We start from the raw sequence: 27,842 nt of genomic DNA, 5'->3' as shown, positions 1-27,842 counted from the left end.
TATACAATTTGGAACTAAACTCAAAGTCACTTTACTTTGCATAGGCTTTAGCCCACTAAAATGACTGCTAGGCATATATCCAAAAGAGATCACAGAAAGTTCATATTTACAAAAACATTTATAGCAGCACTTTTTGTTGCATCAAAGAACTGGAAACAAAGTGAATGACCATAATTTGGGGAATGGTCAAATAAATTACTGTATAGGAATGCAACTTGTATTGTTGTCTTATAAGATATGGCAAAAAAAAGACATGCCAAAAACCTAGGAAAATTTCTACTAAATGAGGTAGTGACCAGTCATATAAAGGAAAAGAACTTTGTCTAGATTACAAAGACACGGTATCTTTTCCTTTTGGGGTTACAGATCCCATCCCCATCACTCTGATCAATGTCCTGAGCAATCATGTCTTCAGAAGACTGGTGATGAAATATGTTTCCCACTTCTTGGCAAAGAGGTGACAGACTGTAGACATGAATGAAACATATATTTTCAGATATGACCAACATGTGGCTTTGTTTTGAATGACTGTACTTATTTTTTTTAAAGAGAGTGAATTCTGGGAGGCAAGAAGTTTATAAGTAGTGATAGGTATGGAAAGAAAGGGGGGGGGGATGAAGGAACAAAGAAACAAAGGAAGAAGGAAAAGTAAGCATTCCTAAAATACTTAAAAACACAAAAAGGAAATCAGTTAAATTTATTATACCTTTAAAAACAAACTGAGATGTTTACAGTGTCACGTAAAATCTTTCTTCTATTCTTTATGTATTTGAATGCATGAATGCTGATACATTTTAAGCTCATAAAAAAGGAAATTTAAATTAAAACCTTTTAAAGAAACTTCTGATTCAACTTTAAGAAAGTGAAAGAGATTCTAGTAGATTTGCAAAAGATTTTGAGCAATGTCTCATAATTACAAGATCAACAAGTGTTTTCTTTATTAAGGTTTTTGAGTAAGAACCCTTACTAACTTGAGAAATTCAGAAATGTCCATTTATCTTTCATTTTTTTTCATTTATGAATGAGCTTGGGAAACTCTCATTCTATCTTACACTTGTAAAAGTCCTCATTTCCTTCCATCCTAGTGCCCAGCAATAAATCATTCTTTTTTTCACTGCTTATCTTTTTGCCTCAAGCCTTAACTGACTGCATATTCTTCCTTATTTCCCTCATTCTTTGCCATTTCTGTTGTTGATTCCTTTTTAACTTCAGATCTTTGAAGCCACACTGGCTGCTTTTTGTTTCTCCAGTTCTTTTGTGTGTGTGTTTTTTTTCTATTTGTCCTTTGGAGTCATTATACCCTGTTGTCCCTTTTCTTATGGTGTCTTTTAGGATTTCTTAACTTTCATCCACACTCTTGCTTTCAAGCTCATTAGCTCTGTTAATTCCACTCCCAATTTGCTTCCCTGAAATCTTAAACTTTTAAGCTGGCATATTCTATGAATCCACTTCCTAACTATAGTCAAATCAAGTAGCCCAGCATCATTAGGTACTAGGTTTCCACATTATATTCACTTTCTCAAGGTTTCCCCTATTATATTCATTTGCTCAATCAACTCCACTTCATAGATGAAAAATGAATAAATAAATTCAAGATGGGCTTTGTATTCTTGAGAAGCTGCATGACTAAACTGAAAAATTAACATCCTTACCAATATCTACTTGCTTTCATTGAAAAGCTACCAGCCCAGGTCAGCCTCCAGAAGCACAAGCAGTCCTCAATTTACAGCATTTCTTTCTTAGACTACCTGTAGCACTCCACCAATTAAAGACGTGCTATTATTTATAAATTTATAGGTGGGATGCACATGGTCCTATATATTTCATCTATTCAGTTCTGAGGACATTTGGTCCCAACCCCAAATGCTGCAGAAAGGTTGGCAACTTTTCATCTAGTGATATTTGCTATAGAGAAATCTATTTTTAATGACATGTGATTTCATCAATTTTGGTGCTACTTCCAATGATGCAGAATGGTAACCACTTCAGAAGGAACACTCAACTCCTGTCTCTCGTTGTACCTGTGATCAGCCTTCCTAGCTTAGTTTGTCCAACCTCCATAACACCTTGAGGTATCAGAGTTTAATTTTTCATACGTAAACTGACTGAGAGAAATTTAGAAAAACATTTAATAACAAAAAGAGAGCAAACTTCCCTGGATCAGCAAACATTTGTTCTCAATCTACTCTAATTCCTGGATTCTGCAGCAGGTAAGTACTGTCCCAAATATGTCCTTTTTTTCCTTTCATTTCTTAAATTCCTTTGTACATAGATTAAAATAAAAAAGACATTCACTCTAATATGCAGGACACAAAGGATTCTTTTTTCTTTTCTATTTTGTCTGTGTAAGTATATACCACTAGACACTATAATGAACATTTTATAATGATGCTCTAAAGTTTGCAAAGCATTTTACAATGCATTATCTGATCTGATCTTTACAACAACCCTCTGAGATTAGTGTGTGTCATTATCCCCATTTTTAGGAGGATGAAACTGAGTCTGAGATTAAATGATTTGCCCTGGGTAGCACAGCTCCTAAGTGGTTAAGGCAGGATTTGAATACAATTATTCCTGATTCCCAGTTCAATGCCAAGAACAGCAATATGTTTATGTTATATGGACAGTGGGCAAATCTGTCTTAAGCCCTAAAAACAAAAATCTTACAAATTTTTTTTTTCAAAGTCCAGTTCCTCAGACAAGTCTTTGTTTGGAGTGGCTAGGTGGCTCAGTGAATAGAGTAGCGGCCCTGAAGTCAGGAGGGTCCTGAGTTCAAATTCGGCCTCAGACACTTAACACTTACTAGCTGTGTGACCTTGGGCAAGTCACTTAACCCCAATTGCCCTGCCTTCCCCCTCCAAGAAAAAAAAACCAACACAAAAAAAGAATCTTACATTCATTAGTCCCATCACTTTGTTAAAACTGCTGTAAATTTCTTCTCTTTTAAAATCGTGATTGTTTATTACATGTACAGGTGGGACACAATGCCTGAGAAACCTGACAACAGATTACATTTCAGAAGGACCGCTGAGAGGTGGTTTTTCTTCCAGCTACCTGCCCTTTTGCATTTTACTCATCAATAAGCAGCTCTGCTAATATGTTCCTGTTGAAATAAAACTTATACTGCTCACTTTCCTCTTACTACTGACTAGTAGATAACAGTGATGGCTGGAGAGAGTTAACACAGCTTCCAAAGGTACCCATTATGCTTTAAAGGGTCCATTTCAGCTTGTGATCCTTCTCATTTAGCCGATAGAAAGTAACTCCTCTAAGTCCTTTATTTAATTGGTTTTCATCCCCATACTGCCCTTCTAGGTTTTGTTTACATAGCCTATCATACAACGTGCCTCCACAATTCTGTGTCTTTCCAAAGCATATTTCTCCTGAGATTTGATATATGACTTTCATGTTTAATTACCATATTAAACGCAATGCTCTGTTTCCTCCAGCTTCAACTAACTTCCCTTCTTGGGGGGTGGGGAGTAAGGCACAGTTTCTTGCTATTTCTGAACATCAAAGAAGGTTTGTTTTACTGTACTAGGAAAATCATCAACTCTACGCTGTTTCCAGGCAAGCAGTGTTAGAAAATGCTACTCAAGGGGCGGCCAGGTAGCACAACGAGTAAGAGCACCGGCTCCAGTGTTGAGAAGACCTGGAGATCAAATCCCGGGCTCAGACACTTAGCACCCACCCAGAAACACCTGGCCGTGTAACCTTGAGCAAGTTACTTAACCCTGAGATTGCTTTTAAAAAAAAAAAAATGCTACTCAAAATGAAATATATTCTCACTTGTAGAAAGAAACTGGGTTTTCTGTTCTCAAAGCCAAACCCTTCAGGTCACTGACTTAACAATCTCACAGAAGAGGATTGTAAATAGTGCTAAACAGGAGTTGACCTAGCATATAAAACACACAGCTAGACTGAAGCTAAAAGTTAAAAGACACATGAAATTAGAGAGGACAACAATCCCAGAGTTCTTGGAACAGGTCTAAATTCAGTTCCCTTCATTTTCAGTTGTGGGTTTTCTTAACCATACAAATCACCACATTGTGGGGCTTTCAAAGACTTGTCAACTATGTATGGACACAAAAATCTCATAGCTATTTCTTCCAGATTTCTAAGATAGATGAAAACCTCAAGAAAATAAAAATCTAATGGATCCTCTAAACTAGTTAATTATATAAAATCAAATCTTTTCAATAACAAAAATCACCTGGGTTTGCTTTAGATCAGGAATTCTTAACTTGCTTGTGAATTATGGAAACTTCTGAGAGTTTCATTAAGCCTATGGACTCCTTTCTCAGAATAACATTTTTAAATTCATAAAATAAAAATACATAGCATTGTAATGGAAACCAAATACAACTGAAATACAATTACCAAAATTTTTTTAAAGTTCACAGGCCCCAACTTAAGAACTTCTCCCTTTGAAGGAGATTAGCAAATGGTTTGGACATAAAGAAGGTTGTTGTTTTTATTTCTAAGTTGTCTATCTCAGTGTGTGTTCAATTGTTTAGATTCTTCCAAAATGCTGACAATGCAAGCTTTCCTTCCTTTCTCCTGAATCCCATTCCATAGTCCAAAACTCATTTATAAAATGGCTAAATTTGGGGCAGTAAGGTCTGCATAAACTGGGTACTTTGCTAAAACATTACATATATATGTAATATTATATATATATATGTGTGTGTGTGTGTGTGTGTGTATATACATATATATATAAATATATAATTTTACTTTGTAATCATTTCCTTGATGGCCAGTCATCAACTTGAATGCTTATTTTTCTATTTTTTTTAAGTAAGACTGGCATCTTCCTTCATTTAAAAATCTTTCTTTGTCATGAACAATCCTACAGCTGCTCATTACAAAAAACAGCTAATTTGCTTTCAGTGTTTGATGAACAATAGAGGATTTGAACCTGTCAAAGTCATACATTTAATTGTTCCAACATGCTACCTTATTTCCTAACCACATAATGTACATAGAAGAGTATCATTTGCATAATATAGAATGTCAAAATAAAAGGAATTTCCAGTTTTCCTTTTCATGGTGCCCTCCCTACTAAGAAGTTATATTGAAGTAATAATTATCCATTTCTTAATTTGAAACTAGTTGGATTCTTTCCTCAAATTATTTAAATTGATATTAAAAGAATAAATACACTTTTAATCATTATTTCCCGTAAGAATTATCAAAGTACAGACCTTTGTGATTTTCAAGGCTTACAGATGTTGTCAATGAGAGGCATAAAAATTAGCATATGAAAAAGAACTTCTTGTGGACAAAACCTTTGGTCATAAGAGTGAAGGATGTGTGCCAATACAGATGTTAGAACTATTTACATGATAAATACTTACCTTCAATACAAGAATTTAATAGCACGACTTTAATTTGGATGTGAAAATTTCACATAAATCATTTGACTTTGACAATAGCAGGCCAATATTTCAGTTTGGTACAATGTTTCCAGGTTTTATTTTACAATGATCCTAGTGGGTTTCTTTCTTTTATTTCATTTTAAAGCTATATTCCAGACCCTGTACCATAAGAACAAAGTTTCTACAGGCACGCATATTTCTTATATTCTGTCTGGAGAATTTTATCTACATAAGAGCTTAATACAATACTTTCCACAAAGTGTGCTCTCAATAGTACTTAATACCTGACCAGAATAAATTAAAGGAGTCTTACTGAATTTTGGGATGAATATCATAATAATAAATTGTCCTCTCAACTTAAAACACTTTTTATAACATATTTGTCTATTCCAGATTCTTTTTTTTTGTTGTTTGTTTAAGTGTAGAAATTGATTAGTGAAGCAGGCATCTTACAGACTGCTTTGAGTCGCTTTTTGTTTATCAGTGGAAAAGTAGTTCAGTTAGGACAATATGACTTTGCTTTTAACTGACTTTCTCAATAAATCAATATAAGCCTCTCAAATAAATCAGATATTTTTATCTCAAGTAATTGACATCTTGTAATTATTAGTCCCAAAACACAGACTGAAAAGTCTTCTATAATAATAGATTTCACCTATTAGGGAAGGAATAAGCTACAACCTACATATTTCAGATTTATAGAGTCACATCAGTTTAAACAAGATTCATAAAGTCATACAATGAAAAAAAAAGGAAGGTGCTTGCAACTTAATGCCTAGGAAAAAAGAAAGTGTGACATTCCACTCCAAAACCACCATAAAGTCTAAGCAGAACGTTTCAGGATTCTTTATAATGCTATGAATAGGACGTTTTCAAATTTTAAAAATAAGCACAACACACATGCACAAACAAACACACACACAACACACACAGACACACAGAATAAAGGAATTGCTTTAGTGGCATTTTTCCTAAAAATTATTTTCTCCTTGAATTAAAAACATTGCAGAGGCAATTCCTCTTAAACTGCTCCAGAAACCCTTGAATAAAATATCTTAGCCAGTAAGGCACAAAACTAGGTATATAAATGACTAATATCCCTCATTTGGAGAAAAACATTTAATGTCTCTTATTTTGGATAGAGAATAAATGCTTATGAAAACTTCTATCTTTTTACTTTCCACAAAATAATAATAATGATGATAATAATAAATATTTGTCAGCAATACTATGATAATATCACATGATAATATATTATAATAACACAATAATAATATTTAAGAAAAATAGCTAGCATTTACTTAGCACTGATGTTTGCAAGGCACTTTATATGTATTATTCTCAAAGCACATTTAAAAAAACAACAGACAAATCATAGAATTTTTTCCATTGGATGAATCACCTCAGGACAGTCCTGGGCCAGTGTACAGGGAGGAATCTATTAAAGACAAATCACTTGACTCCTGACATGTAGGTTACACAGACTTAAGTTCTCCAGAATGTTTTTTGTAGGTACACCAGAAAGAATAATATACTATTTCAAACAATGATCACTCCCAACCCCCACCCAGCTTTTTAAATAGAAGTGTTACAGATATCCAGTACATATAATGACCACTACAGAAGTATCAGGGATCTCAAGTGAACATCCCGAAATGAGTCCAAACAGTCAATAACCATGTAGCTTAAAAATCTCCTACCCAGTCTGTTTAAAATCAAAACTGTACTTGATCTGATGAAATTACTCTTTAGAGAATAATGTAAATAAAATATCCTTAGAATAACATTGTAAATGTAAACATACCTGAACCAGAGTCATATTTGGTTTCTGAACTGTAAAGAAAAAGAAATTTCTTACATTATAAAAATGGTAGGGTAACAGTTATTTTATGAGAACAAGATGTCATGATTATAGATTATCGTACTTTTGAGAACCAAGTAGAACACAGCATACTGAGCAGCAAACACATATTTACTTTAACTATCTGAAATGTACTCCTTACCCTTGGGCCCTTATAGAAGCACATATTCATACAGATAGCACAATATGGAAAAGATATTAACTTCTAGCTTGTTTTGTGTGGGAAGGGGAGTGAAGAGATGATGCAAAAAGCATCAGATCTCTTCAGTTTCATGGGTTTCCAGTAATGTAATAAATACATGAAAAGAAATACCCCCAAAAAATGGACAATCATCTTTATTATTGTACATTTCCACTTTATCAACATGAAGCATTTTTTCTTCCCAAGCACTTAGTACACAGCAAATGAACCCAGGAACCCATATACTTAATAAGAGGGAGGGAAAAAAAATGAGCCCTGGTGGGAACATTACATTTCAGATATGGGTTAATACTAGCTGTAAATTTAGAAGCCTTTGAAGCTCTCAATTCAGCTGTGGGAAAACTTCGGTTGGGTAATTACTCTCGAGACGCAGCTGATGTGCTGTCAAGCAGAATTAACCTTGTGACTAGGCCTATCTGCACAGGCTACTATAAAACATCATTGTCTATATCGAGCACACAAACCAATTAGTGGGCATGCTCCAGTCCGATTTATATCGCACATGAACAATCAGTAGTAAATATGCTCACAGCTGCTTCCACAAGATGCAAGTACTGACCAGCAGGAGTCCTGTTCAAGGATGTTACATTGATAGGGAAGATTTTCTGGGGGAAATGCAGTTAGCTAACAAGGAAAATATTTTTTTCCCAAAAAAACAATTCTAGGGCATCAGCATACTTCTAAAAGTCAAGGCTTTCTCTATGCAAATTTACTTCAATAAGTTATCAAAGAGGGTGGGAAGATATAGGAAGATGCCATGGTCACTACTATTTCTATGCATCATGATTTAAAATGACTAACATGAATGAATACATTACACCAGAGTTCTTTTTCTCAAACATTTCCCAAAAGATTTGTTTTAAACAAAAGCAAAATTTGGAAAGATCATTATTTTCACTATGGCCATTGCTAGAAGCCAACATCACTATGTTCTTCTTTATTTTTTAAATAAATCTATTTATTTATTTTTAGTTTTCAACATTCACTTCCATAAGTTTTTAAATTTTATCCACTTCCCCCCCTTCCCCCACTATTTTCTTCTGAATGAATGTCAGAGAGCAAGAAAATCAATAATGCCTTTCCCAAATTTTCTTTAAAGTGTTAATATACCAAATAGTAACCTACCTTCTTCCAGATTAGGAAAACAACACCAAAACACAAAACTGGCTTTCCTCTCAAAATTTTCTCAGACATTATATGTATAGTATGTGAATTCTAAATGTTAGCTATTGTGGGAACAATATAAAATAGGCACCTGTAACAGAGAGAATTCTACAAGACAATGTCCTAACTAGAGAAGAACACTACAAGAAATGATGTGTGAAGCACTGACTTTAAAAAAAAATGTTTATATATCCTTTTAAAAAAAGCCACTTCACAACAAAACTAAGAGGGGAAAAAAGTAAAAACCTTTCTGTTTCTAAGGGAAGGAAGTAATACAAAATAAGGTCTGGTGTGTTATTAAAAGTCCAGATTGTATTTAGGTAATTCCAAAATTGTACTAATATGAATATAGGTTACTCTTGAATTTAGGCTACAAACTTAAATGTGAAGGGGAAAATGTGTAAGTTCATGGAGTTCCTGGGGTATACTATTCTCATAGGTGTACCCCTTGATAAGTTATTCCACCTTGACTTCCACCCACAAAAAAGGAAAGGAAGAAAGGAGGAAAGAAAGGAGGAAAGAAAGGAAGGAGGGAAGGAAGGAAGGAAGGAAGGAAGGAAGGAAGGAAGGAAGGAAGGAAGGAAGGAAGGAAGGAAGGAAGGAAGGAAGGAAGGAAGAAGCCAGAGCTCACAAGTCCCTACCAATGCATGTATATTAACTTATCAGTCACAGGATATATATCAAAGGTATTTAATGAAATAGCATAGAAAGAAAGAAAAAAAACCTCCCCAAAAAACTAAGGCACATTCTTCTCAAAATGCACACACATCATCATGGGAAAAGTAGACATAACTAGCCAACATATGGAGAAGTGTATATACAAACAACATGTGGGCTAAGTACATATGTGAAAGCACACATAAGGAATGCTGGTGTTTACAACACATGAGTAGAAGGGCAACTCATGCCTACAACATATTCTGGTAAGGTCATTCAGTGCATGGCTCCTACTGAACCTCTTCCATTTCTCGCCTCCTTTTCTAAGCTAAAACCCTAGAAAAAATCATCTACACATGGTCCGTCCACTTCCTCTATTTTGATTCTCTTGGTCTGGCCTTCATTGTCATCATTCAACTGAAACTGTTCTCATCAAAGTTGTCATTGTTTTCTTAATTACAGGGTTAATGGCTTCTTCTCAATCTATATCCATCATGACCTCTCTATATCTGACACCTTTAACCAATCTCCTCCGAAATATTCTCTCCTCTCTAGGTTTTGTGCCACAATTCTCTCTCTTGGCACTCCTCCTACCTGTTTGGTCACTCCTTCTCAATGTCGTTTTCTGGATCTTCATCCATGGCATATCTACTCATTGAGGGTATACTACAAAGTTTCATCCAGGGCGCTCATTTCTTCTTTTCTCTATATATTTTCTCACTCGGATCTCACCAGGTTCCATTGATTCAATGATCATTTTTACTCAGAAGACTCCCTGGTCTACATCCTGTCTTAGTCTTTCTGCTGAACTTAAGTCCCACATCATAAGCTACTTCTTTGACATTTGTAACTGAATGGCTTACAGGCATCTCATGTTTGACTCATTTCCCCCACAAAACCCAGCCCTCTTCCAAAGCTCTCTATTTTGATTGAGGGCATGACCATCACTTAACCTCTCCATATTCCTCAAAATCCCCATCTAGAAAGTGAGAGCATTAGACCTGATAGCCTCTCAGGTCCCTTGATCTTTTGATCTTTTCAGTCACACATGTATAGGACTTTGGTGTTATCTTTGACATGAGAGGTCACCCCACCCTGTTTCTCCACATCATATCTCAAATACATCTCCTTCCTTCATCTCACAAGGTCACCACCCTCATCAACCTTCACCCTTAACAATAACCTCGCCAATGAACTCCCTGTCTCAAATCTCTACTCACTCTAACCTGTCTTCCACACTTCTGCCAAAGTGATTTTCCTAAAGTGTGACATTGTCACCCTGCACTCCAAAATTAATAAATTCTAATGGCTCCCTATGACCTCTAGGATAAAATACAAAAAAATGTGAAATCTTTTGTTTGGTACTTAGATTTAAACAATCCTTTCCTATCTTTCTGGACTCCTTACACATTCCTTCCCTCCATGTACTCAACAATTCATGTCAGCACACTGGTTTGGCACTGGCTATCTCTCATACCTGTAATGTTCTCTTTCCTTGCTTCTCTGAGAATCCTTGGTTCCCTAGAAGATCCAATTCAAACGCCACCTTCTGCAGAAGGCTTTCCCCAGTCCTCCAAGGTTAGGGCTTTCTGCTCCAAGGTCAATTTCCATCCTTTTTACATACATACCATCTCCCCCATTAGAATGAAACTACTTTGAGGACAGGGATACCTTTTGCTTTTTTCTTTGTAGCCCCAGCACTTAGCATAGAGCCTGGAGCACAGAGTTTATTAAGTGCTTGATGATTAATATCATGTGGCATCATCTGGTGGGTGATATTCTATTTGTCTTATGGTTTCTGCTAGGCAGGGCGAGGTACATTAATAGTGATAATAATTAACATGAGTTAGATTATATTATTTACACATTTGTATTATATCCTTTATATTATTTTAAAAATTATCATATGGTGCTTATTATGTGCAAAGCATTTTACAAAAATTAACTCATTTGACCCACATGACAACTTTGGAAAGTAGGTACTATTGTCAGTAGGTATTAATAGTCCTTTCATAGAGAAGGAAACTGAGGCAGGCAGAGGTTGTGACTTGCCCATGGTCGCATAGCTAGTAAGTATCTGAGGAAGGATTAAAAGTCAGGTATTCCTGACTCCAGGTCCAGAGCTCTCTCTACTTCACCATCCAGCCAGCTCTAGAAAAATCTGTCCATTGCCAGAGCTTTCACTTTAGGTGCTTTTCTTTCCAGAAGAATGTTCTCCTATTTCATGAGCCAAGCTTTTGGGTCATGGTACAGTCAGCCTTTAAAGGTTACAGATTCAAGGAGCAAAGAGAATGAGAGAATTTGGAATTTGCTATGGAAGATGAACTGATGAAGCCCTTCCTGATCTCCCCAAATGCTAGTACCATTCCTCCCAATCTACTTTGTATTTTAATTACATTGTGTTTATTTCTATTTATTCTCTTTATAGCTATTCTGCATATGCTTATTAGGAATTTATTGTCTTCTCCCACAAAATATAAATTCCTGTGATTAGGGATTATTTCCTTCTTTATATATGCCTCTCCAGTGCCTGGCATTGCTTGCTGCTTGCTATTTCAGCTTAAAATCTCCAGACTGTGGCATTCTGAGATTCATAGGTTTACAATATCTCTAAAAGAATGGTAGTGTTTAAGAAATGGGCTCTTGTTGCAGGGAAAATTCCACACAGGGTTATTAACTTGGAAATTTCCTAGCTTGCTGTCTATTTGCCATATCTTTCTAAAAGATACATATCAATGGACCAGCTAGGGCCGGTCTATGTCCATCCATATGTCCAGCCATAGATGATCCATAGATAGACTATCTATGTCCATCCAATTGCATATCATAGTCTGCGCAACAGGCATTCTTCATCTACTTGGTTTCCTCTTTGTGGAATATTAGGCTAAATTCCAAGACTACGGAGTTCATGGGAAGGTTCAGGAGCTTAATGCAATCACCCCAATAGGACTTATAAACAGGAACATTTGAAGGACCTCAGCATCAATAGGGAATCCTTCTTCCATTTGGATTTCATGTTGAACGCCCTATGTGACAGTGGCAAACACTTTTGACTAGCACATCTCCCTGTACTATGCTTCACCTGATATTAATAATTAGAGGGTGATAACACAGGACTCTGGTATATATACAGTAGACATAGTGTAAGAGAAGGGCTTTTAGAATGGTATTTTTTTTTTTACCAAATCAGATGTTTTTTAAAGTCAACAAACAGCAATATCACATATTCCCTATCCTTTCTGTTACCTGTGTAACTGCTAAGGTGTGTTCTGTTGAAGAAACAACTTCAGATACAAGGCAATATTAAGCCCTAAAAGAAGGCTAAAAATATAAGATACTCTTTCTGAATCTCAAAAACCCAGAAATAAAGGTTTTAACATGAGAAGCTCAAAATGGGTCTATGAGTTCCAATATACTATAGTCCTTTGTAATTGTAACTCCTTTGTAACAACCAACTCCTTTGTCACTGTAATTTTATAAAGCATTTTTATAAATTTTATAAAAATAAATTTTTATTTATATTTTTATAAAATTTTATAATGGTTTTTTTTAGTTCCACTAGTTTTTTAATAGAGGATTTCGGTTTTTCCAGGAATGGTACTATCAGTCATTTAGCTGGAGGTCTGTATTCCCAAGCTTATATAAATATAGTGTGAATGTTTTCTTATGGCTATAAAGAAGGTCAGTTTCTCTAAAAGTTTCATTTACACAGAAGTCAAAGATACTTTTGCTTGGGGGTTTCTCTGTTTTTCTGGGACCTGTAAGTATCCTGAGGGCGCCTATTTTCACACCTTGTCTCAATCTGGGTTCACACCTCTTTTGTTTAGGGTAGTTGCATCAAATGGTAGAAAATACCTGAGGCAAAAACTAAGTAAGTGTGAACTCCAGTCTGCTAGTTATTCCAAACAGTCAATTATTGGTTCAAAAATGTGTCAAGTTTTTTTGGTGTGTTTTTTAAAAAACAATATCAATCTGAAAGTTCTAAAATCTCCAGAGGAAAAAAAAAATTGAGTGTATGTTTAGGAGAAGGAGGTATAGCCTGATCCTGGAGCTCTCCATAAATAGAATGGAACATTGAGAATGCATTGCCATTGTAGCCTAACTGGCTTTAGGCAGACTTCCGTTAACAAATGTAAAAATGCATCTACAAAAAAGGGATACTTCAGTAAGTTTTTTTTTTGAAATCTAAGGATTTTGTTCCAATTTGCTCAATATTACATAGATTAAATTTTTACAAAATATGCCATACATGTTCATATTAAAACCTGTCTGATAAACACAAAATTGGTCAAAGGAAAAAATTCAATGTTGTGTTAAATGAAAAAAAGTCTAAATTTACTGAAGACTTGTACTACCTTTTTTGTGAGAATAGATGTAAATTAATTTATTTGGTTACCTTGTAGCATGGATGCCAAGATAGACTGAACAGATAAAGTACATATGTGAGTCAAAATGACAGATGGTCATTAGAAATGACAGACATGGCAATGACATTTCAATTTTTTCCATAAGAAATTAATAACTTACAGATTTTTATTTTGGAAAAATTTTAACTAGAAAGAATTTTTTGTGTATAATTTGTTTAGGGACACTAAATGTCATGAGATATTTTGGTCTTATTTCTGTGCTAAAAAGTTTATATTCCTCTAGAAATGGTATAGCAAAGGCATCAAAAATGAACCAAGACTTTTTATTTGTACTAGTTTCTTCCCTTGAAATGTGAACTAGTTGGCATGATGCGTGAGATTCTTGGGCTTCATTCTCCTTCCTGCCCCTATTATATTCTGTTTATCAGCAGAACTCAGGACTGACAATACATTATTAGTCTTTTTCCCCCCACATCAGTCATATTGTGATACAAGAATTAGAACAAAAAGGAAAAACCATGAGAAAGAAAGAACAAAAGGCACACAAAAAAAAGAGAAAATAGTATGCTTCAATCTGCATTCAGACTCCAGAGTACTTTTGCTGAATAGGGATAGCATTTCCCATCATGAGTCAATCATGGAATTGTCTTAGATTATTGCCATGCTGAGAAGAACTGAGTCTATCAAAGTGGGTCGTTGCACAATGGGACTGTTACTGTGTACAATGTCCTCCTGGTTCTGCTCAATTCTCTCAGCATCAGTTCACATAAGCCTTTCCAGGTTTTTCTGATATCCACCTGCTCATCCTTCCTTATAGCCCAATAGTATTCCATCACATTTATATACCACAACTTGTTCAAACATTCCCCAATTGATGGGCATCCCCTTAATTTCCAATTCTTTGCCACTACAAAAAGAGCTGTTATAAATATTTTTTGTACATGTTGGTCCTATTCCCTTTTTTATTATCTCTTTGGCATACAGACTTTGTAGTGGTATTAATAGATTGAAGGGTATACACAGTTTTATAGCCCTTTGGGCATAATTCCAAATTGCTTTCTAGAATAGTTGGGTCAGTTCACAACTCCACCAACAATGTATTAGTGTTCCACTTTTCCCAAATCTTCACCAACATTTATCATTTTCCTGTTTTGTCGCGTTAGCCCATATGATTGGTGTGATGTGATACCTCAGAATTGTTTTATTTGTATTTCTCTAATCAATAGTGATTGAGAGCATTTTTTCATATGACTATTGATAGTTTTCATTTCTTTACCTGAAAACTACCTATTCATATTTTTTGACCATTTATCAATTGGGAAATGACTTATATTTCTACAAATTTGACTCAGTTCTCTATATATTTTGGAAAAGAGGCCTTTATGAGAGACACTGGCTGTAAAAAATGTTTCCCAGTTTCCTGTTTCTCCTCTAATTTTGAGTGCATGAAGACTTTTACCGTCTTAAAGAAATAGGTCTGAAACAAACTAGATCAGGGTTTCTTAAATCCTTTTTTGCACGACCCTTTCACAGTCTGGTAAAGCTTATGGATTTCCTCCCAGAATAATGTTTTTAAATTCATAAAATACAATACAGAAATTTACAAAGAAAACAAACTACATGGGCATAAAAAATGAATTCTTTCCCATCCAAGTTCACAAAACTCCTGAGAGTACAGAACTCCTGGAATAGATGATTAGCTAGAGAAAATTGAGCAGCAATACTGGTAAGACTTTAACAAAATCAAGATCAAGTTATTGAAATTTTTGCTGACTCGGTGATCCCATTGTTCCCAGTTCTGTTTGTTGATCAGGGAGGTTCTGTTGGGGGAGAAGTCACCTAGCCTGAAGTTTTAGTATTACCTTCTATCCAGAACATAGCAGGTCACCCCAGCAATTGGGGAGATGAGATGCAATAGCCCATCCCCTTTTGCTGACACGGACCTATCCAAATTGTCTTTATCTCATTCTGAAAGTTTTCAACAAAAGCTGGTTTCATCTTGAATCCCTTGCTGATCTCAAGTGGTTGGCCAGTCAACATGTTGCTAGCTTGATGTATTTTTTAATAAACTTTTCATTCTTTTTTCCTGAGTTTGCCTTGCTAATCAGGATTAAAGCCCAAACAAAGAATTTTCCTTTTAACAAAGTTATTATAGCAGTGAAAGTGTGCCAGTGATATGAGAAAAACACAAGAAGGCTAAAGGATGAATTCATTAATTTGATGACATCTACATTAAGATATAAACTTTGTTTGGAGCGGCTAGGTGGCACAGTAAATAGAACACCAGCCCTGGAGTTCAAATCTGACCTCAGACACTTAACACTTACTAGCTTCATGACCTTGGGCAAGTCACTTAACCCCAATTGCCCTGCCCTCCCCCCTCAAAAAAGCAAAACAAAAAAAAGATGTGTACTTTGTGATTCACATAGCAGGTGCTTAAAAAAAATCTTGACTGAATTAATAATATCACTGATAAATCAAAGAAAGGTAAAAGAATCAAATTCAATTGATAAATTAGGGAATTGAACTAAAAGAGAGATAAATTGATTACAAGATATATAAGGAAAATTCTAGTTATCCTTAAAACTCATATATTATGTCCTTCCCCAACTCTGAATGACATTAAAGTGCATTGGAATGGGAATCAAAGAGCTGGGTTCCAGTTTCAACTCTGCCACTGAATGTCTGTGATCTTGGGCCAATCACAACCATTCTGTGTCTCAGTTTCCATGTGCGTAAAATGAAGGAATTAGAAGAAGATGATTGCCAAAACTTAAAATTCTAAAGGAGATGCTGTTGTCCATCCTTTATTTTTGAAGAGGAACAATGACATCATGGGGAAGTGTCTTGACTTTCATGTGAATTGGATTTAAGTAAGGCAGAGTTGAAGATGTCAGATTCATTCTCTCTGCCAGACTCATTGAAGTCCAGTGGCAAGACAAAAGTCAAGATGACCTACAATGGCCCAGGATACAGAGGATGACCTTGGTATCTTCAATGTCTGACCAAATTCTAAGTGTTCCACAGCACCAGCAGCCACCTTCATGGCCATTGAACAAAATTGCTCTCATTCACTTATTCCAACAGGGAAAGTCTTCACATGATTGGAATAAACATCTCCCTAACTCACTCATGGGTTTGAGGTCTATTGGTTACTCTTAACCTGGTTTAACTCATCTGTAGAGACAGTGTTACTGGGCAGTGGCCGCTGTACAGGCTAAAATTCTTGGAGCCACAGGTGAGACTTAGGTGACCCATTTGATACCAAAGACCAAAGATGGATGAGCAACCCTGAAAAGGGCTGAGCAAGCCCTCACACTAGAGGTGCCAGTCCTCCCTGAATACTCCATATACCAAAGGAGTATGAGTCTATCTCAGCCCACACTGATTTCTCTTTTCAATTCCTATAACCACATTCTGCCTTGAAATGCCATTTAATTGAGGATGCCTTGTCTCTACCCCAAAGACTATAAGCTCCCAGAGAGAAATAACTATATACAGCAGGAAGAATACCAGTTCAGGTCAGAAAAATCTGACTTGAAAATCCCACCTTTGGACCTTCCCAGTGACAATGGGCACGCCACATCAACCTGACTCCCTAGCCTTCATTCTCCTCATCTATAAAATGAGGGGATTGGACTCTCTGGTTTTCTAACTCCTGATCTATGACACTGTAGTAGATATAGATTCCACAAGGTACGCCTAGCATAGCCCTAACATATTGAATAGGGGTACCAATCAGTTAATATTTGAAGATGAAATGTACTACCAAGAAAAATATTTGGATCTTTCTGTCCATATGGATATCTGAACAATAAGAAGACTTCCCAAGTCCCAAAAGTCTACTCCAGAAAAACCTTGAATTTTTTACCAGACCAAATGATCATCAAGAAATCCAATAAGAAACCACAGCCAGGGACTTTTTCCGCTGCGTTTCCAGAAATGCAGAAGAGGACAGAGAGAAGTCTGAGGAAAATCGGAGAATGCCGCAAAGCCAGCACTATTCTAATGTAGCCTCTCAGCACAAGCAGAGATGACCAAAGACAAGTGAGGCCTGCAAGGCCCTGTGTCCTAAAGCAGCTAGAATAGAGGACTTCCCTGAGAAAGTCACAAGGTGGTCAAAAACCCCAGGGAGGGAACTTTAGAAGTGCCTGAGAGCTACCATGCCCAAACAGGAACCAGCCAATATGGTCCTGCAATGCTCAGACAAGGATAGCCCAGGCCCAGGAACTCTGAAGTCTGTAACACTCAGTCCTTAAACACCAGAGAAGGCCTTCAAAATCCAGCATTCTGAACCTCAAATAGATAGGTTAGACCTCTAGGCCTCCCTCCTAGAGGCTTAATTCAGCTCAGGAACCCAGGGCAAGACCAAGCAGAGTCAATCACCCCACCCAAAAGTATAGTAGGGGGTAGGGAGCAGCCTCAACACAAAACTCCAATTTGATAACTAAAGTTGGAGAGATGGGTAAATAGAAGAAAGAACTAGCCAGTAGAAAAATTATTGCAAATCTAGAAATCCCCAAAATACAAGAGTAACTCCATAACAACTTTAAGCTTAGAGGGAAAAAATTGAATTTTCCATAAGGACTACATTAATATCTAGGAAAAAAAATGAAGCAAGAGATTTTTTTAAATGAAATAAAAGTTTTAAGGAAAGAATTGGAGACAGATTAAGTAGTTTAGAAGAGAAAGTGCTAAACCTTAACAAAAAATATACTTCCTGAAAACTAGAATAAACCAAACAGAAATCAATGAGTCAGGGCAGCTAGGTGGTACAGTGAATAGAGCACTGGCCCTGGAGTCAGGAGGACCTGAGTTCAAATCTGACCTCAGACACTTAACACAAAAAAACTAGCTGTGTGGCCTTGGGCAAGTCATTTAATTCCAATTGCCCTCCAAAAAAAAAGGCAAAAAAGAAAAGAAATCAATGAGTCCTTGAGACAGCAAGATATATTAGGACAAAAGCAAAAGGCTGAAAATATAGATGTAAAGGTAAGATATCAACATTTTAAAAAATACTGACCTGAAAAATAGTCAAAGGAGAGATAATTAAATATCACTGGATCCACAGAAAAACATGATATTTTTTAAAAAGCATGGACACTACACTTCAAGAAATCACAAAATAAAAACTTCCCAGATATATTAAAATCAGAGAACAAAATATAGAACAAATGTACTAATCACCTCCTAAAAAAAAAACCTCAAGAGGAAAAATACCAGAAATACTAGAGTCAAAATCCAGAACTCCAAATACCAAAGAAAAAACATGGTAAGAATCCAGAAAGAAGCAATACCAAGAAGCTACAATCAGGATCACACAAGATCTGGCAATGATTACTGAAAAATAGAGAAGATCTGGATACAACATTCCAGCAAGAAAGACAGGCTTAAAACCACGAATAATTTTTCTTGTAAAGCTGAGTATAATCCTACAGAGGGAAAAAAATAGATCTTTGATATAATAGAAGGTTTTCAAACATTTCTAATAAAAGGATCAGAGCTGAGTAGGAATTTTGACATATAAACATAAAAGCCAAGATAAATCTAAAAAGGTAATCTTGTTTGAACAAATGAATGGAGCTGTGTGATAATGTAGTGCCCAATTCTAATGGGCCAAGAAACAAGTGTCCCTTTAGAATTTTCTATTTGTGTATTACAAGGGGGGGTAAGGGCATGAAATAAGAAAAACAAATGTCCAGGGAGTAGATTGGTTCTGTAGAGGGTTTGAAGACAAGAAAGAGAAAGGAGAGCAAGAGGAGAAATATATAAGTGTAGAAGGAAGCAAAAGGGCATAGAATTTGCTATTTCTCAAAATTAGGTATTTGAGGAGAGTATACAAATATAGAGGAAAGGATAATAGGAATGGACATCAGATGCACCTCTCTATCTGAAATGGACAAAAGAAGGCCAATCAAACACACACACACACACACAAACACACAATTTGGTGAAGAAATACATCAAACTCAAGAGGAAAACAAACAGGGAAAGGGTAAGGTCTATTAACTGAGACAATGATATCAGAGAGGGAAAAGCTACAAGCAAAACAAACTTCTTAAACCCAAACTGAGGAGAATGAGGAGAAAGAGAAAAGAACTAGACTCTATGGGGTACCATAGATTGTGTCTTGGACAATTAGGAATGGCTAAACAAATAATGGAATATGAATGTAATACAATATTTTTGTGCCATAAGAAAGGATGAAGGAAACTATTTCAGAGAATCTTAGTATGAACTGATACAAAGAGAAATAAGCAGAACCAGGGGAATAATTTATATATGAACAGCATCACTGCAAAGAGAAAAAAAAACACTTTTTTCAGTTTAATTTTTATAAATAACCAAAAATCTATTTTTCCTAATTTCTGCCCTACTTCCAACAGAAAAAGAAAATTCTTTTTTTTTTTTTAAGCAATTGGGCTTAAGTAACTTGCTCAATGTTACACGGCCAGTTATTTTTTGTGTGGGTGCCAAGTATCTGAGGCTGGAACCGATCCCGGGTCTCCCGACACCAGGGCCGGTGCTCTTACTCACTGTGCCACCTGGCTGCCCCCAAGAAAATTCTTTTTAATAAATATGTATAAACAAGCAAAATAAATTCCTGCTTTGGTCCAACCTATCTATACATAAAAATATGCATCATTAAATAGCACTTATTGTCAAAGGTTTTTCAGATTTTATATATATATATATATATACATATATACACATATATATTATAAACACATGCACACAAATACACACACGGGGCCAAGAAATAAGTGTCCCTTTAGAATTTTCATGTATTCCAAGGGCATTAAGGGCATGAAATAAGAAAAACAAATGTCTAGGGGGTAGATTGGTTCTGTTCTGAGGGTTTAAAGACAAGAAAGAAGAGAAATACATAAGTGTAGAAGGAGGCATAAAGGGGTAGAACTTGCTATTTTTCAAAATTAGGTGTGTATATATGTACATATGTGTGTTTCTGTGTATAATATATGTGTGTGAATATGTATGTATAAAATCAATCCTCCCACTAGCCCTAGAATATGTGCACTAAGCAGATGTTCTCTAGAAACTACATCTTTTTTCAAGTTGTAGAATCATTACTCTTTCTATGTGCAAATTCCCCAGTGATACTAGACACAGCATAGACAGAAATGAACAATATAATATACTTCAAAGAGATCAACAAAAATGCAGCAGGTACTCCCCTCTAAGGGAAACACCACATTCCTAAGTGAATTCACTGAGATCTTGAATTCATACCTTTTGTGACTATTTCCTTAAATGATTTTCCCATTCTCAGTATTAATTCATAAAACCCTACCAAAGTTTGATACCCAAGTTAAGTGCTTGCCCAGAACTTGGTGTATTTGTAAAAGGATATGCCTGAAATTTCCATATACCCCCACAGTGACTAATTAACTATGAAGGGCAGATGTGGCAAACAAAAAACAGCTCATTGAGTCTTTCCCTATAATTTCTGTCCCCACATGCCCCCCCAAATAGGGTTAAAATTAAATAAATCATGACCAGAAAAATAAAACTGAGGCAGTTAAGATCATTAGAAAGTTCAAAAGTCCAGAGCTAGAGAGGACCCCAGAGGTTGTCTAATACAGCCCCTTCGTTTGACAGATAAGAAATATTTGTCTGGCCCATTCAGTAATCAGTAGAAATAGGGAACATGGTCATCAACAGCCTCATGGATGTTAGTAATCTAGGGATCACATGAAGTTTTGCTGCAATTTTTTATAATAAGCTGCTACAAATCAAAACATTTTTTTCAACTATTCAAGGAGATAAAACTATTTCCATTGAATGTCAGTGTGACACCTTGCAAAATCTACTCTTAAGGCTACTCTACATATTCTAACAAATATTTATGATTGACAGAGATTTTCTACGTGGGAACATTTTCAGTTCCTATTTCAATATTCTTGCTAGGGCCAGAGTCTCTGCCCTCGTACCCTCTCACCATTCCTAGTCCCTTTTCCATCTCCCTCATGTTCAATTTTCACTAATACCCTTTCTTTCAATCATTGTGAAGTCCTGATGGGAAAGACAATACAAACCAAACTTGAGGCTTGCTTGTAGTCACTGAATCTCTCTTGCCTCAGTTTACTCATTTGTAAAGTGGGAATAACAATAGCACCTGCCTGCCAAGGTTGTAGTGAGAATTAAATGAAATTACATATATAAAGTGTTTTGCTAACTCCATATGAATGCTACTCATCACTACTATTATTGTTGTTACCATTACTATTCAGTGCATTTTGATTATAAATTGTTCAAGATGCCAAAAAACCCTTCTTTCTTTGAAGGAGGATGTTTCACTTGAAATCTGAGAAGGATTTGGAGTTTTCTCAACCCATTGTCCTGTGATGAAGCTAACCTAGAAGTTTCTTAGAAATAAAAAATTGAGTGAATTATGTTTATAAATGTGGTTATTCCATTTGGATGTTTACCATTTTGAGAGAAAGCTGGTTTTTGTCTTTTCCTTCCACATCTCCTCCTATCTTATTCTATACCCAGCACACACATATATGCATGTGTGTGTATGCACACACACACACATACACAGAAATTATTTATATTCAATTTTCATGAAGTTGCTTCAAAGCTCAGAGGGAGCTATATGGCGGCTATAAAATATTACATCACTTAAAAGGAAAAGGCTTAACTCTCCTCAAGATATCAGAGTGAGTGGGGGCAAAATAACTCAGTTTTACTACATCTACTACACTGAGGGCATTTTTAAGAGCACTGGACTGAGAAACAATCAAGAAATTCAAGGAAAAAACTATCATATGTATATTTTTTCCAGCCCAGGTCCACACAAAGAGACAGCCTCAGAAGCCTATAGGCACTAAGGAAGGGGTCCGGATAGTCCAGGAGTACAACTTAAGGAAAATTTCTATCTCAGATGCCAGTGAGGCAGGGAAGTCTAAAATCTAAAGTTGTATTCTAGGACAGGAAGAAGAAACCCCAGATCAGAATCTATCCAAGGCCACCTGGCACCTACAACAGTGTTGCTCTGGAGCTGGACTAAGGCTCAGCATCTTGTGAGGTTTAGAAAGAGGGGTAATGATCAGGGCATTAGAGCACTCTAGTATAGACCACCCCATGCATGTCACCTTGGTACAGAAAGGTCTACAGCCCTTTGCTGAAAAATATGAAGAACACAGTGTCCATTATCCAGATACTAGATAACATAGATCAGAAGGCCCCATTGTTCCCACCAAAATTCACCAGACTCCAGCCTTGAAACAGAGTCCAAATTCAGGAAAACTAATAAAATGAACAAACAGAAGAAAATACTAATGATAAAGAAATATCATGGAACCAGATATGTTCAAGATACAATTCCTCAGGGTGGCTAGGTGGTGCAGGGGTTGCTAGGTGGTGCAGTGAATAGAGCACCAGCCCTGAAGTCAGGGGGACCTGAGATCAAATCCAGCCTCAGACACTTAACACTTACTAGCCATGTGACCTTGGACAAGTCACTTAACCCCAATTGCCCTGCCTTCCCCCCTCCAAAAAGAAAAAAAAAGATACAATTCCCCACAACAACAATTACTAAAGCTTCAAAGAAAATCATTGCTATGCCACAAATTCTACTGGAATTCCTGGGAGAAATGAAGCAAGAATTCTTAAATAATAATATAAATAAAATTAAAGTTTTAAAGGAAAAAAAGGAAAAGAAATGAGAGTTCTATAGGAAAGAATTGGAAGGAAAATAAATAGTTTATCATGGGAATTCCAAAATTAATTAAATAATAGATCCTCTGAAAATCAGATTGAATGAGACAGAAATCAATGACTCCCTGAGTCAACAAGAAATATTGAATCAAAATAGAAAGAGTAAAAAGAAAAATCAGAAAATTAACATATCATCTATCAAAAACAGCTAGAAAATGAGTAAAGGATATTCTAAGAATCAAAGACTACCTGAAAACATAGACCATAAAAAAATCTATATGCCATATTTCAAGAAATTAATGAAAACTGCCCAAATTTATTTGAATAGGCAGGTAAAATGCTAATGGAAATAATCCATCTGTTAATCTCTTCTTTTGTTTTTGGAGGCAATCGAGTTAAGTAACTTGCCTAAGACCACACAGATAGTAAGTGTCTGAGGCTGGATTTGAACTCAGGTCCCCTTGACTCTGGATTCAATGCTCTACCCACTGTACCACCTAGCTCCCCTGCCAGCCCTTGAAGAAAGAAACCCCAAAATAAACATTTCCAGTAATGTCATGGCCAAAATGTAGAGATTCTGGACCAAAGAAAAAATATGGCAATCATCCAGATAGAATGAATTCAAGTACAGTACCAATGAACCACAATCAAAATCATACAAGACCTGACAACCTCTACTTTAAATGAAAGGTTATCTTAAAATACAATATTCCAAAAACCAAAATGCCTAAAACAACAACCAAGAAAAATTTATATTATAAAGCTAAGTGAAGGAGAAAAAATTAATCTATTACAGAATAGAGGACTTTCAAGCATTTCTGATGAAATGATCAGACCTGAATAGATACTCTGAAATTCAAATACAAGAATCAAGAGAACCTTAAAAAGTAAATACATTTAAACAATTAGAAAGGATTGTACAATGATCAAGTGCTTTTATTCTATTACAAGGAAAAGAAACAAGTGAACTTTCAGAATCCTAATGTCTTCAAGAATCACAAAGGGAACACCAAAGACAAAGGGCCTGGGAGTGATTTTATTATATTTTTATGACTCTAGACAAATCACTTCAAATCTCTGTGTTATAGATTCTTCATTTGGAAAATGACAGAAGTGGCCTCAGTAGCCTCTAAGGTGACCTACAGTTTTAAATCTATGATCCTACACTGATCATAAGAGGAAAAAAGGGAAGGAAAAGGAAAAACATTAGGGAAGAAGAGAGTAAACCTTACTATCTCACATAATCAGGGTCCTAAAGAAGACTATACAAAGATTGAGAAAGGAGCAAGAAGAATATGCTACAAATGAACCTCACTTTCATCTGAATCAGATAGAGTTGAACACACACACACACAGACACACAGACACACACACGATTGTGATAACTTCTCCAGTCATTTGAATCTATATCTCACCACTGGACCCAGATGGCTCCAGAGGAGAAAGTGAGGTTAGTGACTTTGCACAGCACTTCCTCACTTAAATCCAATTCACTTGCATGTCATGGCATCACCTCCCTGATGTCATGGTCCTCTTCAAGAATGAAGGACAAACAACATCAACAACTCCAGGGAAAAATTGCTCTCACCCCATTTCCTACCTCTTTTGATGTCTTGTCTCTCCCCTCACCCATATGACTGCAAGTTCCTTGAGGGCAAGGACTATCTTTTTTTTTTTATTGATTGTGTCCTCAACACTTAGCACAACGCCTGGTGCATGCTGTTGTTCAGTCATTCAGTTGTGTCCAACTCTTCATGACCTCATGGACCACACTGTCTTGGCAAAGATACTGAAGTGGTTTGCCATTTCCATCTCCAGTGGATTAAGGCAATCAGAAGTTAAGTGACTTGCCTAGGGTCACACAGCTAGTAAGTGTCTGAGGCTAGATTTATATTCAGGTCTTCTGACTGTAGCCCCAGTGTGCTATACAATGGCAGATAGTAAGGAGAGGCTTAATAAATGCCTATTGGATTAGATAAGCTCTGCTAGCCTCTGAACTTAAATTTTGTAACAATGCAAGTCAAATGCTTAATATCTTTCCCAAAATAAAATTCATTTAATTTGAATAACAACTTCACTTCTCTGCTCCGGAACATTTTCCTTATACTTTTCAAATCATAATTTATTATATTTTTCTCCTTGGCTCAAAAATATATAAAAGGTCTACTAGATGAATGGCACTATGCTGGGATGAAAAAAGAAAACATCCACAAAGATGCCAGGCACCTCAGAGGCCATGTATTCCAATCCGTTGAGGCAACAAGGTTATCCAGTGAATTGGAGTCATGATGATCCTGTATTCAAATTGTGCCAGAGATAATGTGAATTGTAGTATGTGACCTTGGGTAAGTCCCTTACCATCTTCATACCTCAGTTTCTAAGGAGGTAGGTGGTACTGTGGTTAGAATCCTGGAGCTGGAGTCCAGAAGAATTCATTTTGCATCCTGCCTTAGATATTTACTAGCTATGTGACTCCAGGCAAGTGACATAACATCTCTATGCCTCAATTTCCTCATTTATAAAACAAGGGAGTTGGATTCAATGGCCTCTAAGGCCTCTCTAAGCTCTAAATCTATGATCTTATGAAACATACTTAAGAATCTTCTCTAATATGTAACCAACATTAGTCATACAAATCAAGACTTTACCTTAAGACCTCCCAGTACAGAGAACCCAACACCTCCCAAAGTTGCCCATCACAATTTTAGGTTCTTTCATTGTTAGGAAGTTTTTCTTTATGCCAAGATCTCATTTGCTTCTTCCACCCATTCCTAGTAGATTTGCCCTCTAGGGTTACTCAAAACAAATCTAATCCCTGTTCTTCACAACAGCCTTTCAAATGCTTGAGGACAGCTATCATGTCTCTCTTAAGTTTTTTTTTTTTTAACTCTCACAGGGCTTTAGATTCCAGGATGATATGTTGTTTTGTTTAAATTTATCCTTGAGGCAATGTGGTGTTGCTAAAGTTTTTTCAAGTAAGAAAATGTCATGGTCAAATCTGCCAAAAATATCAATTTGGCAGCTGTGCAGAGGGGGCAGCTGTGCAGGGGATGTATTGAAAGAGGGAGAAACTACAAGCAGAGAGACCAATTAGGAAGTTGTTTCAGTAGTCCAGGACTGAGGTGATGAAGACATGGATAAATGTGGTTGTCATGTGAGTGGGAAAAGAGAACAGATGCAAGAGATGTTTTGGAGACAGAATTGAAAACGCTAGACAACTGGCTGAATATTGGAGATGGGCAAGAAAGGAGAAGGGTCAAGTCCCAAGGCAGTGGACTTCAAAGACTAGAAATATGGTGGCCTCACCAGAAAGGGTGATGTTTTAGGTTTGGAAGGAAAGACAATGGGTTCTCATTTATATATGTTAAGGCTGAAATGCTAATAAGATGTCTAGGTAGAGCTGGTCATGGGGAATTAGAGAAGACATACAGATTTAGAAATCAACAGAAAATGATGACAATGGAACCCACTGGAGCTGATAAGATTGGAACTGTGCATTTTGTTGTTTTTTCATTGTGTCCTACTTTTTTTTGACCCTTTTTGGGGTTTTCTCAACAGAGAAACTAAAGGTTTTCCATTTCCTTCTCTAGCTCATTTTACAGATGAGGAAACTGAGGCAAACAGAATTAAGTGACTTGTCCAGGGTCACTTAGCTAGTAAGGGTCTGAGTCCAGATTTGAAAAGATGAGACTTCCTGACTCCAGGCCCAGAATTTTATCCAATGTGCCACCTAGCTGCCCTAAGACTGACAAGAGTATAAAGAGAGAAAAGAAGGCAGCCTAAGTTTCAGAAGAATTGAGATCTGCATCAGCAGAGGGAATTCCCACATCAATGAAAATACTAATCTTTTAAACACTACAATATAATACGTATCAAGAACATTTATACTATAAATTCCCAATAAATGATATTTATAATAACAAAGTGTCAGTTGACCACTAGACTTTTAGCAGACAAATTTTAAATGAAGAAATAAAGGAAGAATTGAACAACTGAAGTTAGATCTTTTGCAAATATTTTTCAAATTGACTATAGATTTGCTGCAAAAATCATTCTAAATATCAATAGGTTATTTTATGCAACTACACAAAAGATGTCTATATGGGGGGAAACAAGCAAAAATATCAAGAGTAATTATAATAAAGATTGCCAAATCAAACTGCAAAATATTCTCTAAAGTAGTCATCAAAAGCATCTGACAAGTAGGAAAAATTTAGAAAAATAGCTCAATGGAACAAGTTAGAGATGAATGAATGAATGAAGTATTTATTAGGTGCTTATTAGGTATGAAACATTGTTCTAAATGATAGCGATTTAAACAGAATAGTAGGAACACTCTCTCTACCTACAAGGAGTTCTTCAATGTGAGGAGACAATATATATGGAAGATTTCAGCTACAGTTAGAAAACCCCATGGTCCTTAGGTCACAGCAAATCAGATGTTAATTCCTCTTCTTTTTTTTTTTTTTTGGAGGGGGGAGGGCAGGGCAATTGGGGTTAAGTGATTTGCCCAAGGTCACACAGCT

The 27,842-nt window shown here is 36.1% G+C and overlaps 1 protein-coding gene across 2 annotated transcripts in view; it reads right to left on the bottom strand.

The window, feature by feature from the left end:
* The window catches only part of MSRB3 (methionine sulfoxide reductase B3), a 282,726-nt gene that overhangs the window by 180,560 nt on the left and 74,324 nt on the right, over positions 1–27,842 (bottom strand). For both annotated transcript variants that reach the window (XM_069080898.1, XM_069080904.1), the window contains exon 5: positions 7,186–7,214. In XM_069080898.1, the coding sequence (XP_068936999.1) occupies positions 7,186–7,214 (29 nt within the window). The remainder of the gene's footprint in view (positions 1–7,185; positions 7,215–27,842) is intronic.

Source organism: Petaurus breviceps, unplaced genomic scaffold, assembly GCF_028583685.1.
Source record: "Petaurus breviceps papuanus isolate PSGF00001 unplaced genomic scaffold, PetGlider_PUasm1.0 154, whole genome shotgun sequence".
In the NCBI taxonomy this organism is placed as follows: Eukaryota; Metazoa; Chordata; class Mammalia; order Diprotodontia; family Petauridae; genus Petaurus; species Petaurus breviceps.
The sequence above is the reverse complement of the archived record's forward strand: the minus strand, read 5'-3'. Positions and strand labels throughout refer to the sequence as shown.